Source organism: Panicum virgatum, chromosome 5K, assembly GCF_016808335.1.
Source record: "Panicum virgatum strain AP13 chromosome 5K, P.virgatum_v5, whole genome shotgun sequence".
NCBI lineage: Eukaryota > Viridiplantae > Streptophyta > Magnoliopsida > Poales > Poaceae > Panicum > Panicum virgatum.
In genome coordinates, this window is record NC_053140.1 from 52,059,290 (window position 1) to 52,077,725 (window position 18,436).

Below are 18,436 nucleotides of genomic sequence, written 5' to 3' on the forward strand. Positions count from 1 at the left end.
CTGCATGACAGTTTTCAAAAAAAAATGGAACTGCATGTAGAAGCTGAATTTCTAAGCAATCCTATTAGGTAAAGCACCTGTACACTTGAAAAATATGAAATTAAATACTGAAGCCTGCTGTTGTATTTCACTAGTTTGTTTCACCCCCTTTCTTCTGAATCAGTGTGTTACGAAGTCTAAATATGTGGTTCTGTTTGTGGAAGCAAGTTCAGTGATTCAGTATCACCTTACTTACTGCTTGTGGGACTATATAGTCATTTCTATCTTCTTAATTTGTTGCCGCATTTTATCCTCCTCGTATCTGTAAGGACAATTTCTAATATATTTCGATTCAGAGATTAGTCATTTTATTTGTTTTGCATTTACCCTCTAAATCTTCCATCTTGGATCTGGACTTTTGTTTGTCAAGCTGTGCTGGATGGCATAGGAATGCTTAAATATACGACTTTACAGCTATATTGTGTCATGGGCTTCCTACGGTGCTTGAATGTGTCTTTGTGTCGCTTTGCCTTTGTCCTTGTTATGCAATTATTCAGTAATTGAAATCATAAAACAAGATGATCAGATTTTTACGAACTAGGATTGTTTCTCTCTCAAAACTCTACTTGTCCTCATACTAGGATTTGGACCACGTAGCAATGCTAATAGATGGCTTTGGTAACACCAATCTAGATGAACTACAAAAACAATTCTTCACGGTGCCTAGTGTTCATGAGTGAAAGCCATATTAACATTGCCACTACTCAATCCTAGAAATCATATCTCTCCAGCCATCAGTCTGTATAATGCCGGTCACTGTAATTCCCTCTAAAGGCAGCCCAAGAATCATCGCCACATCTTGCAAAGTGATGCTGACCTCCCCGCAAGGTAAATGAAAAGAATGTGTCTCCGGCCTCCAACAGTCCACAAAAGTAGTTAGCAGAGGCGCATCCATCGCTGGGAGGCCCTCACACACCACTCGAGCAAGAGGAAGCATCCCAGCCCGGCGAAGGTACGGCACATACCGCTCATCCCACCGAAGGAGGGAGTGGGTACGTGCGCGGAGGGGCGCCAACACCTAATATGGGAACAAATGAGTCGTTACAGGCAGCTAAAAAGTTAAATTGAACTATTGAGAAACAGTAACACTAACCTCGGCACGGTCAACTAGGACGTGTGCTCGGTGCTTGGAGTCGTAGAACGTCTCCAGTAGGGGGAACGTGGGGTGCGCTATCCTGCAATGATGAATCAAAACTTGATGAGTATAAGACAAAAATAAAGACCAAGACAAACCCAACTAATAATGATAAGCAAAACACTATATGTATATATTAATATTTGTGCTAAGCACAAACTACTGTACCTCTCTCCGTGTGATATGCCTAGTCCTCTTTCTAACGCTTGTTGTGGACGTTCTTTTTCGTTTAGATTTTTTTTCTTCTTACACTTGCACTGAGAACAAAATCTATGGCACTTGGAGCAACGGTTCTGGCTCTTGTCCTCATCAAAGTCACCGGTTCCGTAGTCTGCACTAGCCCTACCTTGCGCCTCATCCATATCACCTTTGAGTCTTTTCTTTCGCCTCCTTCCTTTTTTAGGCTTCAACAGTGACGCATCCGGCACGTACTCTACTCCCTCGTACTCCAGCCATTGAGATGGATCCAAGTAAGGTTCAAAACTAGCCTCCCATATTTTGATTGTGTTCGACCGAGCGTAGTACGGACTCAAGTAAGTGGGGCTTTTGAAACAAAAACCGCGGGCCCTACATGCCGTTATTAGGTGCGAGCATGGAAGGTGTAACAATTGTGGAGTCATACAAGTACAGTCTCCAGATGTGAGGTCCACTTTGTAATGGCATCCTCCATGACTCTCACCTCCTATATTTGTACCACCTGCTCCTTTAACACCATAAATCATTCTTTCAGGCCCGTAAGGCGCTGCAAGTTGGTTCACCGATCTATTCTCGGCATCCCCAAGGTGTTCATGCGCTATTAGTCCCCACTGTTGACCCTTGTCCAACAAACTCCGAGCTTTCCCCCATCTATCGACGAAGTACTCGTTCAACTTTTCGAAAGACAACTCTACAATGCCAGCAACAGGTCTTGATCGAATACCTTTGAATATATTGTTCACTGACTCAGCGTTGTTTGTGGTCATGATACCGTACCGCCACCCCCCGTCATCATAAGCAAGAGCCCATTTGTCCTTGTCCACCATTTCACCTTTCAACCACTCCTTGGCCCTCTCATTCATGTCCTTTTCTAAATCAGCAAGTTTTTCTTCAAAAACTTTCTCCGTGCGCACTGAGCACAACAACTTTAGTTTCCCAATTAGTTCTTTCTTTTTCTGACGCCTCCACATATTTGCTGCAAAGTGTTGCATGCACCACCTATGCACAAGAGGTGGAAATCCATCCATGTGCTCTTTAACACAGTTTAGGAGACCATGGTGCCGGTCAGATATCATACAAACTTGCCTTGAGGGACCCAACACATACAGCCGCACCAGTTTCATAAACCAAGACCAGCTGTCGTTGTTTTCTCCTTCAGTCAAAGCAAATGCTAGAGGGACTAGTTGCCTATCAGGGTCCACGGCAACGGCCATCATTAGTGCCCCCTTATATTTACTCGTCAGGAATGTGGCGTCCACGAGAATCACAGGTCGGCAATGCTGGAATGCTTCAGCACATTGGGGAAAACACCAGAACACCCTTTGTAAAACATGCTTGTACACTCCGTTATGAGGGAGCATCATGTTTCCCGTGTACGTGAACCATCTTATGCCTGGATTGAAGAGAGACATGCCCGTCAACACCCTGGGCACCCTGGCATATGACTCTAACCAATCTCCCCACAACAGAGCTATAGCATGTTGCTTTGCACGCCACGCTTTGGAGTACTTAACCCGGTAAGAACTTAAAGCGAAAATAGACTCCATAAGCGATGGAACTGAGGTGTCGCTGTCCTTCTGAACAATACTAAGGATCCGATGAGCAAGGTAACGAGCGGTGCACTGTGCATGAACTTGCTTCGGCTTCGACGATGCACATGTGTGAGGTTGTTTTACATTGGTGATCTTCCACTGACCAGTGCCACTAACGATACGTGACCAAACACCCCAAAGGCATCCCTGCTTGCATAGCACATCGTAGCGTACCCTCTTGTCTGAATGAACCACATAAAATGGTCGGTGGTGACGCACTGCATAATCAGCCAAGAAAAACTGCAACTCTGGAAGGGAATTGAACTTCATGCCCTTTCGAATCTCCGGACAGTCACTATCAATTACACACTCACTTTCAAAAATAGTTGAGTCACAAATGGCTCTATCAATCCTGCTATGGTCCTTAGCATTTGATACCGCAGGGACTTCAACGTGGGCTAACTTCAACATGCGCAACTCCTCGGCTGTATAAATAAATCGTTGATCATCATCAATTGCGTAGGCTTCATCGCCGGCATCATTTTCCTGCTCTACTTGGGCCTCTACACCATTACCCTCCCGTTCTTCTACCCCGGTGTCTTCACCATCGTCGTCCTCATCACTACTATCGTATTCACTGTCCTCCGAACCTAAAGAAATATCATCATCATCTGCAACATCCATATCATCTTGTGCCTCGAAGCTATCTAGCCCCAAATGATCGGAAGCGACTGTCATATCGTAATCCGAAGCACAAGTGGGATTTGGGACATCTTCTACAAAGGTTGACTCTTGAGTCATATTCTCAATATGAAATGGAATTTCATCTACTCTCCCAACTTGTTTTTCTAATCTTGTTCTATGGGTTAATTCAACAACCACCTCCAAACAAATCATATTTGCACGAGCTACTATATCCTTGTACTTTCTCCAATGCATCTCAGATTCCAATGTCATCAAAACATAATGTGCTCTAGCTTTACCACAATCAAATCTACCCCTCAGAGATATTTCATCAATTCCACATGAATGTTTTGAAACCACACGGTCTACCAAATCCTTTAACAATGGAGGACTATCAAACAGTTCGATATCCTCTACCATATTCTCAAACTCTCCATTTTCCTTAATCATACCACCATGAAAAACCCGAACTAATTCGTCCGTCTACAACAAAAAAAAAGAAATCGGAGTACCTTCATCACTTATACAAAGAAATCAACTACAATAACAATTCTTCACTGTGCCTAGTATCCATGGGTGAAACTCATATTAACATCCCCACTACTCAATCCTAGAAATCATATTAATCGATGCATGCACGTACTACCTCACGTCCAAATAGAGAGCAGAGTACCATCTACGCATCATCTAAAGCACTAATCATGAAAAAACTATCAACTACGACATTATTTTTCAAATCAAGAACCAAACCATAATCACCAAGAATCGCTAATATCTACAAATGTGTATGGTTAAAGGAGGAAAAAATGGGAGCAATACCTTCGGAGAAGGGTGGGGAACGTTTCCCCCCACTTTTCCCCCTCCAAAACGCCGGATTTGGGGGGGTCTGGGGGGCGGCCGGCGGCGTCGCCCTGGACGCGCTCTGGTCGGGAGGAGTGAGGGAAGGAAAGAGAGGGTGGGGGAGAAGAGGTCGGCGCGGGCCCAGGACATTGGCCTTGTCGCGCCAGTCCGCCTGGCGCGACAACATTGTCGCGCCAGTGCATGTGGCGCGACAGGGAGGTCCACGTCATCGCCGACGCGGCGCAGCGCTGGCTCGGGCCGCCAGCGTGGCCATCCTGTCGCGCCACATGCACTGGCGCGACAGAGGCTATCTGTCGCGCCGGGGAAAGTGGCGCGACCAAACGGGCTACTTCCTGCAAATAAAAACAAATACGGGTTGAAATTAAAATATTTTTAAAAAATAAAAAAAATTCGATACCAACTTACCAAGATTATAAGTTTCAAAAAAAAACTTACCAAGATTATTGTGGCGGCCAGAGGAAGTTGTGCCAGATCCAGGATCACGGAGCATTTTGCAGCACCCTCGTTGTCGCGCTCCTGTTAGTTTCAGTTTTGAGGGTCCGTGTCTCTTCTTTTTGCCCAAACGTTCGCCATGGTGAATGTTTGATTCTTTGGGTGTGTTTAGATCCCCTCTTTTAGAATTTTGAAAAGAAATCTTTTCACATTTGAAGTATTAAATATAGATTAATCAAAAAACTAATTACAGAACTCGTCTGTAAACTACGAGACGAATCTAATGAGCTTAATTAATCTGTAATTAGTATATGTTTACTGTAGATTTATTGTAGAAATTTAGTATCTAATCATGCCCTAATTATTCTCATTAGATTCTTCTCGCGATTTACAGTCTATTTGTGTAATGCGATTTTTTTCCATCTATATTTATTACACCATGCATAATTTATAAATCTTTTAAAATTTTAAAGTTTGTATCTAAACGATGCCTCTGTCGTTCCGAAGTAGTACCACGATCGAATCCAATGGCCCTTTGGATCTGGGAATCTATGCCTGTGATGAGACAGTTTACGATTTCTGCAGCTGATGAAGATGAAGCGTTGACCAATGACTGAGACTGGTTGCACAGACCTGGCAAGTGGCAACACGTGTCGATTTGCGTGCTTTGTGATCCTACTGTAAGATTGCCCAGTCGATGAGGATGATACTATCTAGCGAAAGTGTTCTCGCGGGCTCGCGGGTGACTCTCCTGACTGTCAATATTGTCAAAGGCACGCGCAGGGCTTTGCCTCCCGGTGACGCGGACGCGCGGAGCCAAAGTGTGGTGTGACAACGGTGAAGTTGCGCCGATTGGTTCTTGTGTTGGATCGTCAGAGCTGGTAGAGTCGATGCCCAAACAGCTTGGATTGGATGGAATTATCCGAATAGATTTGGACGGAGCCGTCCCGAATCCCCACCAATCGCTGAGCTGCTTTTCGATTGTTAAATAGCTCGTCGCGCCAAGCGAGCTGCCACGGCGACTCTCTCATGATCTCATCCGCTCTGCTTCTCCACTCGACCACTCCGCCGGCAGCGCGGGCCATGACGACGCCCTCCCGCCGACTCCTCCTGCTGCTGCCGCTCCTCGCCGTCGCCGTGGCGGCGTCTCATCCGCCGCACGAGGTGGGTGTGCTTCCACTCTGTCCCGTTGTCCTTCCCTTGGTCGTCGCACGCTTGGAGGCTCTGGCGGGTCGCCTGATGACGTGCCTGGATTCGGCTGCGCGGGTGGCAGTTCTGCGCGGCGGGGGGTGACGCCGGCTGCGGCGGCGGAGGGGACGGCGCGAGGATCCTGATCAAGGGCGGCACGGTGGTGAACGCGCACCGGGCGGAGGCCGCCGACGTCTACATCGAGGACGGCGTCGTCGTCGCCGTCCGGCCCAACATCCCGGTGAGTGCTCGCCGCGCCTCCGCGAGATTGCTTAGATCCCAGTGTTCTACTTGGTTCGAGGATGGCTCCCACTTGCAGCCATGTTCATGGATGCCAAGTGGCTCAGGATTCCTGACACTTTATTTTTCTATGATGGAAGAATCAATTGTTTATGATCGCAAAAAAAATCACGCAGTTTACAAGTCTCGTGTCATCAACTCATCGTGTCATTTACTCATTTCTAGGTCGGTGATGATAATGTAAAGGTGATCGACGCAACTGGAAAATATGTTATGCCAGGTGATTTCTTACTGTTGTGATGTGGTGAATATTTACGGAATCTGTTGTTAATTCTTGCTCGGTTTATCGAATTTCCAGGTGGAATTGACCCTCACACGCACTTGGCAATGGAGTTCATGGGCACCGTGACCATAGATGACTTCTTCAGTGGGCATGCTGCTGCACTGGCTGGTGGGACGACGATGCACATTGACTTTGTCATTCCTGTGAACGGCAATTTGACTGCAGGCTTGGAGTCCTACAAGCAGAAAGCAGCAAATGCTGCCATGGATTATGGCTTTCACATGGCCATTACCAAGTGGAATGACGAGGTTGCAAGGGAAATGGAAGTGATGGTTAAGGAACATGGTCGGTGTGCATTTTGGCTTTCTATACTTATAATTGTTTTATAGAAAAATTGCATTACTGTTACATAAAGTAAAGTAGCCCCTTTGTGTTGCTTTAAAATTAACTTCAATGGCATATAAGGTATCAGTAAAATATCTTCAATAACACGATTGATATTTCGTTAGATGCTAAAATGAATACATTGTAACAATTGCAGGGATCAATTCTTTCAAGTTCTTCATGGCATATAAGGGGTCCTTGATGGTCACTGATGACCTCCTCCTGCAAGGCCTACAGAAATGCAAGTCGCTTGGTGCCCTGGCTATGGTTCATGCAGAGAATGGGGATGCTGTCGCCGAAGGACAACAGCGGATGATCGACCTTGGGATAACTGGTCCAGAAGGGCATGCTCTCTCACGACCACCAATTGTAATACAAGCTTTTATTGTTATATATTCTCCTTGATATATAATATATGTTCAGGTTTCTGCTGATAATAAAGGCACTTAGGAACTTTTGTACTTTAATCACATGAAGCTACTGGAAGAGTCAAATAATTTTATTTTCCTATTCACTGCAGTTGGAAGGAGAAGCAACTGCACGGGCAATCCGCTTAGCAAAATTCATCAATACGCCACTGTACGTTGTTCATGTGATGAGCATTGATGCAATGGAGGAGATTGCCAAGGCTAAAAGAGAAGGTGAGCTGCTTGACACCTTTTCTTCCACTATTTGGTTTGTCTCTGTTAGACAGAGTTCTGATCTTGTACGGCTTAGAGCCTGGCTATCAGCCGGCCAGCCTTGTTTAGTATGTTTGATTAGAGATATATGGGGAGGAGTCCTGATCCTATACGAGGTTTCCTTTTGCCTCACGATCCTCCTCCCCTATATATGTAAATGTATTGTCTCTCAATTAATCAATCTACTATTTCCACAAATCCAATCTCTTTCATGGTATCACGAGTGTAGGGTCGAGATGGCGGACTAGAGGGGGTGAATAGTCCTTTCTAAAACTAATTGCGCCGGCTAACCGAAACTTATGCGGAATTGAAACTATTCGCTTAGCCAAGACTACACCCCTCTAACTATAACTCTAAGGCACCTCCAAAAAGATCCTACACAAAGCAAATGGAGTGCCAAGCTAGTAAGAGCTCTCCTAACAATTCTAATGACAAGTCACACAAGCCTAAGCACTAGTACTTCACAAACCGGGGGAGCTCCTACACAATTCTAATGAGCAAAAGCACAAAGCCAATCTAAGTTCACTAGATGCTCAAGGACAAGGATACACAATCCAAATCCAAGAGCTCAACTTGCTTAGCTACACAATCTAAGCAAGAGCAACTAATTAAGCTACACAAGCTAACTAGTTACACTAGGATCTCTACTTCTAGCTACACAAGCAAGAAGATGATTAGCAAGCTACACAAGCTAACTAATCACTAGAGAGCAACTACACAAGCACAAGATATAGATGAATGTAAATACAAGGTTTGTGATTTGGAGAATGCAAACCACCGAGAAGAGTAGACAAAAATGACACGGTGATTTTTATCCCGAGGTTCACTTGGTTGCCACCAAGCTAATCCCCGTTGAGACAACCTCCAAGGTTGCGGCCGATCCTCTTGCTAGTGGTGACTCTCAAGTCACACTCTCCCACGTGGAGTGCTCACACCGAGCTCTAGCACATGATCCGGCCGGACCACTTGTTGCTCTTCACGTCTCGCTCAACTAGAGTTGCTCTTTGCGGCTCCCGCGGGGTGAGCACAATACCCCTCACAATCTCTTCTCCGGAGCACCGCACAATCTTCTTGCGGGCTTCAACGGAGCCTCTTGCCACCAAGCCGTCTAGGAGGTGGCAACCTCCAAGAGTAACAAGCACACCGGCTTGCAACACGATCACCTAGTGCCACTCGATGCAATCTCTCAAAGCAATCGCACTAGAATCGCTCTCTCACTCGATCGGATGATTACTATCAAGTTAGAGTGAGTATAGGGCTCTCAAGCACTCTCACACATGGACACCAAGTCCCCAAGGTGCTCAGCCATCTCAAATGGCCGGCCACACCCTCTATTTATAGAGGGAGGCCCCAAACTAGCCGTTACACTCAAAACTCGTGAAAACAGAGTTTTCGCGGACTGTCCGCCTCACAAAAACTGGACTGTCCGCCATTCAAAACCAACGGCTAGATCTGCAATGATTATGTGTCAGAGTCGACCGTTAGAGCCCCGGGCGGACTGTCCGCACCCCTGGGGCGGACTGTCCGCGGTTCAAAACATTGAACCAACCGATTTGCAAACGTCTCTGACTAAATCTGGAAGTGACCGGCGGACTGTCCGCTTCCCAGGGGCGGACTGTCCGCAGTTCAAAACGTGAGCACACACAGAAACCGCAGTGTTTCTGTCCCAGAATTTTCAGTAGGGGGCGGACCGTCCGCCCTCAAGGACCGGACGGTCCGCAGTTCATTTTGGACACCCAAGACAGAACTACCAAGTTTCTGCGCCCATTTCAGCTTTTAAAGGCGGACCGTCCGCCCCCATGGACCGGACGGTCCGCAGTTCATTTTGGACCACCAACAGAGCCAAAAACGGCTCTATTAGAGCTCATCCGAGATAACGGCGGACCGTCCGCCCCCCATGAGCGGACCGTCCGCAGGTATATTTCCAGCAGAAATGTACCTCGGTAAAATGGCCATAACTCTTAGCTCCGATGTCCAAATTAGGTGATTCTGGACTCTATAGAAAGCTAATTCAGAGGGCTACACAACCCAACTGAATTCTTGATCCAAAACACAATGGATCAAAGCAGTATTCCACTCCAAGGGACAACCTAATTTCCGGAGAAAACCGACAAACCTTTCTTGCTTCCCAAAGTTGATCAACATCAACTCCAACTCTCTCTCCTTTGCAAATGTGCCAACACCACCACGTGAACAACACCATGTGTATGTGTGTTAGTATTTCACAATCATTTTCAAAGGATTTTCATTTGATCTCACCACGCCACTCGATCCTAGCAACATCGCAATGTTAGATCGCTCAAGTGGCACTAAATGACCGATATGCAAACAAGTTTGCCCCTCTTGATAGTACGGCCATCTATCCTAAATCCGGTCATGCACTTCTCTACACAACCTTTGACCGGTGAAATAAAATGCCCTACAAGTCATACCTTTGCCTTGCGCATTCCATTTCATCTTTCCAAATATTGATGTCACTCAAGCACCAAACTCCATCAAGCCTTTTGATCATCTTCATGAGTCAACACTTGCCTTGATCTTCCTTGAATGATATGATCCACTCCATATCATTACATGACCTCTTTGGTCCATCGATCTTGACCTTACTCGCTCTTCACCGTTGCATTGGTCCATCGGCGCCAAATCTTGCCCAAGCTTCACCGCCTCGCGGTCCCTCGCTTCAAAGCCTTGACTTGCCCTTCTCCATTGCAACCGGTCCATCAAGCCAAGCCTTGTCTTGATCTTCTCCACTTTGGTCACATAACTCCATGTCATGTCTCATATGCAATGAGTTCCTCCATCACACTATATGAGCATAGCATCAACCCTTAGTCATTTCTCCTCCATGGCACACGTTGCTCATACTAGTGTCTTTGTGTGGACTAATCTCCTGTGTATCTCAACATAAATACTTATTAGTCCACCTAAGTTGTCACTCAATTACCTACACCAAACAAGGGCCTTTCAACGAGTCTAGGGCTAAGCCCTTCTCCTCTTCCGCTGCACGTGCGCTGCCCGCCGACGCCGCCTCTCGCGCGTCCGCCGGCTTTGCGCCCGCGCGCTGCCCTCCGTCGACGCCCCCTGCGCGACCGTCGGCCCTGCGCCATCTTCCCCCGCGCGCCCCTGCACGCGAGATTCCGCGCCGCCAGCCACGCGGATCCCCCGCGCGCCTCTGCGCGTGGAACCCCCGCGCGATTCCGCTCCGCGCTTCCGCGCGGCCCTGCACTGCCCCACGACGCTGCTCACCTGCGCGTCCGCCGGCCCTGCACCATGGCTCAAGACGGCTCTGATGTCGAGACCGAAGCCGAGATCCAGGCCCGCAATGAGAAGGCGCGCGCTGAGTAGGAGGCTCGCGACGCCGCTCGCCTGCGCGCCGAAGAGGCCGATCAGGAAGCCGCTGCAATCCTGAAGGAAATCGAGGCGGCCTCCGAGCGCCTTCGCGCTGCCCAAGAGCGCGCCGCTCGTGAGCGTGCTGCGTCTCAAATTCATGAAGACAACCATGGCGGCACTGATGATGACGGCTCCGACGCTGGCGGCCCCCACGGTGATCCCTTCGCTGCTGCGCTACTTCAACAGGAGGCCTCTGTCCTCCTCAATCTTCACGTCCAGGCCGTCTCCGTCCAGAACATTCGTTCCCTGGTTCCGCTACTCCTTGACGTGAACTCCACCTTCTACGGCCGCTGGAAGCAATCGTTCCTCGACGTCCTCGGCAAGTACTCGCTCCAGTCCCACGTACTCTCCGATGCCGTTTCACCCACTCACCTTCATGGGTGCAGATGAACTGCGTCATTCGTACCTGGCTCCTCGGCACCATCTCCGACGACCTCGCCGACACTGTCTCCGAGCGCGACGCCTCCGCTCGAGTGATCTGGCTCGCCATCGAGTCCCAGTTCCTGGGGAACCGCACCACCCGTGCCCTCTACGCCGACCAGGAGTTCCGCGCCTTCACTCAAGGCGATCTGTCCGTCGTCGACTACTGCAGCCGCTTCAAGTGCATGGCCGAGGATCTTCGCGATCTCGGCCAGCCTGTCTCCGACGAGACGCTCGTCCTCAACATCGTTCGCGGGCTGAACGAACGCTTCCAGGCTCTTGGTCTCCACATCAGGCGCACCACCCCCTGCCTTCGTTCTTGAAGGTCTGGGATGACCTGCGCCTTGAAGAGATCACCATGGCCAAAGCCCCTCCAGCAACTGCTCTCGCTGCTGTCTCCAATGGCGGCTCTAGCAGCAGTGGTGGCGGCTCTGGTGGCCCCAAACCACAGGCCAAACAACCACAGCAGCAGCAACAACCTCGTCGTCAACGTGGCGGTAAGCGGTGGAACAAAGAAGCCAAGGACAGCACCTCCCAGAGTGCTCCCACAGGCGGTGGTGGCACCTCTACTCCTGGTGGCGCCCTTCCCCCTGGCGGCTACACGTACCGGAACCCGTGGACTGGTGCCATCTTCATGTGGCCTGGACCGCAGGCTGGACGCCCCTCCGTGCCCCAGCAGGCGCCTCTCCAGCAGCTGCAGGCGCCCCAGACCTACATCGCCGGTCCTCCTGGCCAGTGGGCCGGCCAGTGGGGCGTTCCTCCTCCCGCTGCTACTCCTCCCTCCTTGGCGCAAGGATGGGATCAGCAGTCCTTGGCGAGCAACTTCCAGACCATGACGCTTCAGCAGCCGCCGCAACATGAGTGGTACTTCGACATTGGTGCCACCAGTCACATGGCATCTGACTCCGGTATCCTTTCCTCTTCCTCAGTTCCTTCCAGTCATTGTCCATCCTCTATTATTGTCGGTAACGGGAACCTTCTTCCTGTCACTTCCACTGGCGCCACCACTCTTCCACACAAGCTTCATCTTAATAATGTTTTGGTCTCACCTCACCTTATTAAGAATCTTATCTCTGTCCGCCAGTTTATCACTGACAATAACTGTTCTGTCGAATTTGACCCTTTTGGTTGCTCTGTGAAGGATCTACCAACCAGGAACGAGATCGTCAGATGTGACAGTTCCGGGCCTCTCTACCCATTACAGTTTTCAGCATCAGCGTTCCTTGCTAATACTTCGACGCTTTGGCACCAACGTCTTGGGCATCCTGGTCATGAAGTTCTGTCCAAATTAGCACAATCTTCTGCTATTACCTGTCACAAGAGGAGTAGTGAATCTTTGTGCCACGCTTGTCAGCTTGGCCATCATGTTCGTCTTCCGTTTCATGTGTCCTCTTCTCGCGCCTCGCGCCCTTTTGAGTTGCTACATTGTGATTTATGGACATCACCAATCACTAGTGTTTCGGGTCATAAATATTATCTTGTGATTCTTGATGACTTTTCACATTATCTATGGACATTTCCTTTGCGATTGAAGTCAGACACGTTCTCCACTCTTTCTGATTTTTTCACTTATGTGCGCACCCAGTTCAATGTTGTTGTGCAGGGAATTCAGTGCGATAATGGCACAGAGTTTGACAACTCCAGTTCGCGCATCTTCTTCCTCGCCAATGGCATTCGTCTGCGCATGTCCTGTCCATACACCTCCCCTCAAAACGGTAAAGCTGAACACATCATTCGGACCATCAACAATATCATTCGCTCTCTTCTTTTTCAAGCTAGCATTCCTCCCAGGTTTTGGGCAGCCGCACTCAGCACTGCTACATATTTGCTGAACATTCTTCCCACCAAGACACTCGATTTCTCCACGCCGTACTTCTCTCTTCTCCAGAAGCAGCCGACGTACGACCACTTGCGTGTCTTTGGTTGTAAGTGCTACCCAAATCTTTCTGCCACCGCCGCTAACAAACTTGCTCCTCGATCCACCTTGTGCGTGTTCCTTGGCTACTCTTCACACCACAAGGGCTATCTGTGCCTTGATCGTCACACCAATCGCATCATCATCTCCCGTCATGTAGTCTTTGAGGAGACCTCTTTCCCGTCCTCGGAATCCTCTTCTACTCCTACACGGGCCGATTTTGATTTCCTGGAGGAGTTTACTAACCCGGTGGCTGTTCACTTTCCGCCATCACCTTTTTCTCTACCTGCAGGTCCTCCTGGTGTCTCCTCTGCCCCTGCGCCTAGCGCTGGGCCATCTCCGGCCTCGCCACAACCTGCGCCCTGCGTGGTTCTGGCGCCCGTCTCTCCAACCGCGCCACGCGCGGCCACGCCTCTTGACATCGTCCTCGGGCCACACGCGGCACCCGACGTTGATTCTGCGCCACGTGCGGCCACTCCTCCTGACGTCGTCCCCGCGCCACACGCGGCCACTGACGTTGACGCTGCGCCACACGCGGCCACGCCTCCTGACGTCGTCCCCGCGCCACATGCGGCCCCCGACGATGACGCTGCGCCACACGCGGCCCCGGACGATGACACTGCGCCACGCGCGGCCCCGGCACCTTCGTCCCCGGCACCTTCTGTACTGCGTCGTCTGCCTCCTCCCTTCACTAAGGTTTACCAGAGGCGCCTCCTTGGACCAGTCTCCTCCACCAAACGCACCCCTCCGGTCAGTGTTCCGGTTCTTGCTCCTGGTCCCGTCGGCCCTCCACTGCCTGCTGGTGCAGTTCCAGTTACTCCGGTGGCAAATCAGCATGCAATGCGTACGCGCAGCAAGTCTGGTTTTCGGGTTCCAGCTCTGTTTCAGACTGATTCACTGTCACCTATTCCACGGAGTTATCGTGCTGCTCTTGCTGATCCAAACTGGCGAACAGCAATGGAAGCTGAGTTTTCTGCCATCTTGTCCAACAACACTTGGGATCTGTTGCCTCGGCCAGCTGGAGCTAATGTGGTTACCGGCAAGTGGGTATTCAAGCACAAGTTTCATGCTGATGGGAGTTTTGAGCGCTACAAAGCTCGTTGGGTACTTCGTGGATTTACTCAGCGGCCTGGTGTTGACTTCGTTGAAACTTTCAGTCCAGTTGTTAAGCCAGCCACAGTTCGGACAGTTTTGTCTCTTGCTGTTTCTCGCTCTTGGCCGATCCATCAGCTCGATGTCAACAACACTTTTCTTCAGGGCCATTTGTCAGAGACGGTTTACTGCGCTCAGCCTTCTGGATTTGAGGATTTTGCTCATCCCAATTATGTGTGTCGGCTTAATCGTTCTCTATATGGTCTTAAGCAGGCTCCTCGTGCTTGGTTCAGTCGGTTTGCTTCGCATCTTCTGCAGCTTGGATTTACTGAGGCAAAGTCAGACACCTCGCTTTTTGTTTATCATCATGGAGCAGATGTGGCATATCTCTTGCTTTATGTCGATGACATTGTCTTGACAACCTCTTCACCAGCTTTATTGCGGCAGATTATTGGTGCTCTTCAGCAGGAGTTTTCTATGAAGGACCTCGGGATTCTTCATCACTTCCTCGGTATGCATGTTCAGCATCTGGGCTCGAATCTTTTTCTGTCTCGGCAGCAGTACATGATTGAGATTCTTGAGCATGCTGGAATGGCTGATTGCAAGTCTTGTTTAACTCCGGTGGATCTTAATCCAAAGTTGTCTACTGAAGGACCTCCACTCTCGTCTACGGGTGCCACGGATTTTCGGAGTCTCGCTGGTGCTCTTCAGTGGCTTACCTTCACCAGACCGGATATTTCCTACGCAGTTCAGCAAGTTTGTCTTCATATGCATGATCCTCGGGAGACACACCTTGCTGCTCTTAAACGCATCTTGCGCTATGTTCGTGGCACGCTACATATGGGTTTGCTCATTCGTCCTTCTACACCAGCTGATCTGGTGATCTACTCTGATGCTGATTGGGCCGGTTGTCCGGATACACGCAGATCTACCTCGGGTTATGCAGTGTTCCTTGGTGGCAATTTGGTGTCATGGTCTTCCAAGCGTCAGAATACCGTCTCTCATTCTAGTGCAGAGGCCGAATATCGAGCTGTTGCCAATGCTGTTGCTGAAGCCACCTGGATACGCCAACTTTTGTCTGAGCTGCACACTCCTTTGCGCAAGACAACCTTGGTGTATTGTGATAACATCAGCTCTGTCTACATGTCTGCCAATCCTGTTCAGCATCAACGGACCAAACATATTGAGATTGACCTTCACTTCGTCCGGGAGCGTGTTGCACTTGGTGATGTTTGAGTCCTACATGTGCCAACGACTTCTCAGTTCGATGACATCTTCACCAAGGGGCTGCCTTCTTCGGTCTTCACGGAATTTAGGTCCAGTCTAAATGTTCGGTGTTCCGATGATTCGACTGCGGGGGGGTGTTAGACAGAGTCCTGATCTTGTACGGCTTAGAGCCTGGCTATCAGCCGGCCAGCCTTGTTTAGTATGTTTGATTAGAGATATATGGGGAGGAGTCCTGATCCTATACGAGGTTTCCTTTTGCCTCACGATCCTCCTCCCCTATATATGTAAATGTATTGTCTCTCAATTAATCAATCTACTATTTCCACAAATCCAATCTCTTTCAGTCTCCACTTTGGAGCCATATCAGAGTTCCTACTCTCAAATGGGGCTACTGTTTTCAGAGGTTGCCTGGTTTTTGGTGACCTCATGGGGCCTGACCGCCTGAGAACTGGATGATTCTATATTTTGTCATGTACTGAATATCTTACTTGCCTTACTAAGTAACATTCAACAACTTGACTAGGTTAATGTAAACTGAAAACTTTGCAGGGCAGAGAGTTATTGGTGAACCAGTGGTTTCTGGACTAGTTCTTGATGATTCTTGGCTTTGGAATCCTGACTTCACAATTGCTTCAAAGTAAATTGGAAAATAAGCTCACTAGTATCTTTTTTTGGATTATATATCATTTATCACATATGTGCTTCTAGGTATGTGATGAGTCCTCCAATCCGGGAAGCAGGGCACGGTAAAGCACTCCAAGCTGCTCTTTCATCGGGAATTTTACAGGTGAAACACTTGTGGCATACTCCAAAATGTGGAGTCAGTCACCACTGAAAATTGTACTTTCCTTGTTAGCAAATAATCAATGCATTTTAATTTCTGAGCAGCGTTTACTTATCTGCTATGGATAAGGAAACTTATGTTGCATTTGCATAGTTTTTTTTAACCGAAAACAGCGAGGGAGGCTCCCGCTGTTAAAATTTTATTAATAAAGAAAAAAAAAGAGAGAAGATATTTACAAGGAGCACATCAACAGCAAGGGGAAAACTAAGAGGCTATACAACAAAGCTAAGCAACTAGACTAAGCCAGCAGACCTGACTAAGAATGGAGCTTTCAGGCTTTCTTTCATTCTATGAGCCTGAAGGAGGCATTCTTCCTTGAAGTTTCTTTTCCAGCTTACTGTGCTTGCTGGACAGTTTTCAAATATTAGATTATTTCTTTGCTTCCAAATGTGTCATGCTGTATTTTGCATAGTTGCATAAGCATCTCATTGTACTTTGTTTCTATGCAGCTTGTAGGTACTGATCACTGCACATTCAATTCCACACAGAAAGCATTTGGCTCTGATGATTTTCGGAAGATTCCCAATGGTGTAAATGGTAGCGCCTATGAACCTAATAATTGCTAAAAGTGAATCTTGTAGCGTTGTCCTGTTTCAGTGTTAATTTAAGTCAAGTAAGACATCGCTCTCTTGAATACTTGAATCCAGGTCTGGAGGAACGGATGCATATAATTTGGGATAGCATGGTGGTAAGTTCAGTTTTTTTTAAATTGTTTAAAAGAAATTGACATCAGTAAGCCTTAGGTTCTGTAGTCAGTTCTTCTGCTCTGATGTTTATGCAAATTCTACAGGAGACTGGCAAGATTTCTATCACCGACTATGTCAGAGTGACAAGCACGGAATGGTATTACATATTAACTCTGCTGGAACCAGGATTTACTTTTGCAGTAACCAGTTAGGCTTATCCAAATGCATTGTTCAACTAATAACTACAATGATAGAAATTACTGAACCATTTTCAGTGCCAAGATCTTCAACATATACCCTCGGAAAGGAGCAATCCTTGAAGGATCTGATGCAGATATCATCATCCTAAACCCTGAAAGGAGCTTTATTCTGGGTGCCCGCACACACCATTCAAGGTCCAACACAAATGTATATGAGGGCAGGAAAGGAAAGGTCAGTTCTTCTTCACACACATGGAGCGACAGTATGGAACTAGAATCCAACTTCTGAGTGTATCCTGTTCATTTGGTGTAGGGAATGGTGGAAGTCACGATATCAAGGGGCCGAGTGGTATGGGAGGATGGTGTGCTGAATATCGCTCCTGGTTCAGGAAGATACGTCAGGATGCCACCTTTTGGCTACGTCTTTGATGGCATTGAGAAGTCAGATGCAGCCTACAGAGCTTCCCTCCGAGCTCCTGTACAGCGTGGTAAAGCTGCTGCTTAACGATGCCCTGCTCCATCTAGTTCGAGACTGCCGCTTAACGATGCCTTGCTCATCTAGTTCGAGAACGAGCTGCTCCAAGGTGAACGCCGTTCGTTCCATGTGTATACAAAAAGAACATTTTATTTAAGTTCAGATTCAGGATAGGTAAAGGCCTTAACTTGCCTATGTACATCGAAAACATTTGTGACCCAGAAATTCACTGGTTCCTATCAGTTTGTACAACTAGAAACTTGCTATTCCAATAAATGGAAGGAAAAACTGGTTTCTACCACCAAACTTGTATGAATTCAGGCATTTATGTTTGATGCAATAATAATCTTGATACATCATTTATCATCCACGTTGCAATATCTGTTGAATCCTTAGCAATATTCATCATGAATGGCAATACATACTAAAAGAACATGATTATTGATTGGTTCCTGAAGGATGACCTAGGCAGTACTGTGATTTCTTCGGAAGAACAGAACAATGCAAACAGAAGTTCAAATGTTTAGTTTGATA

At 48.1% G+C, this 18,436-nt stretch overlaps 1 protein-coding gene across 1 annotated transcript; it reads left to right on the top strand.

Moving 5' to 3' along the window:
• The first annotated feature begins 5,585 nt into the window (after nucleotides 1-5,585).
• On the top strand, nucleotides 5,586-18,208 carry LOC120708404 (dihydropyrimidinase-like). Its single transcript, XM_039993641.1, has 14 exons — nucleotides 5,586-5,759; nucleotides 5,871-6,042; nucleotides 6,152-6,307; nucleotides 6,532-6,586; nucleotides 6,665-6,934; nucleotides 7,131-7,342; nucleotides 7,494-7,614; nucleotides 16,247-16,334; nucleotides 16,406-16,484; nucleotides 16,991-17,078; nucleotides 17,189-17,229; nucleotides 17,332-17,384; nucleotides 17,503-17,659; nucleotides 17,741-18,208. The coding sequence occupies exons 2-14, from the start codon at nucleotides 5,908-5,910 to the stop codon at nucleotides 17,930-17,932; spliced, it is 1,647 nt and encodes a 548-aa protein (XP_039849575.1). The 5' UTR covers nucleotides 5,586-5,759; nucleotides 5,871-5,907; the 3' UTR covers nucleotides 17,933-18,208.
• Nucleotides 18,209-18,436: the final 228 nt, after the last annotated feature.

What these genes read in the sequence shown, in the direction of transcription:
- LOC120708404 (XM_039993641.1), top strand. Translation starts at nt 5,908, where the DNA reads ATGATCTCATCCGCTCTGCTTCTCCACTCGACCACTCCGCCGGCAGCG. An exon ending in CGTCTCATCCGCCGCACGAG is followed by an intron (nt 6,043 to 6,151) that starts GTGGGTGTGCTT and finishes CGCGGGTGGCAG; the next exon opens with TTCTGCGCGGCGGGGGGTGA. An exon ending in GACTTCACAATTGCTTCAAA is followed by an intron (nt 16,335 to 16,405) that starts GTAAATTGGAAA and finishes ATGTGCTTCTAG; the next exon opens with GTATGTGATGAGTCCTCCAA.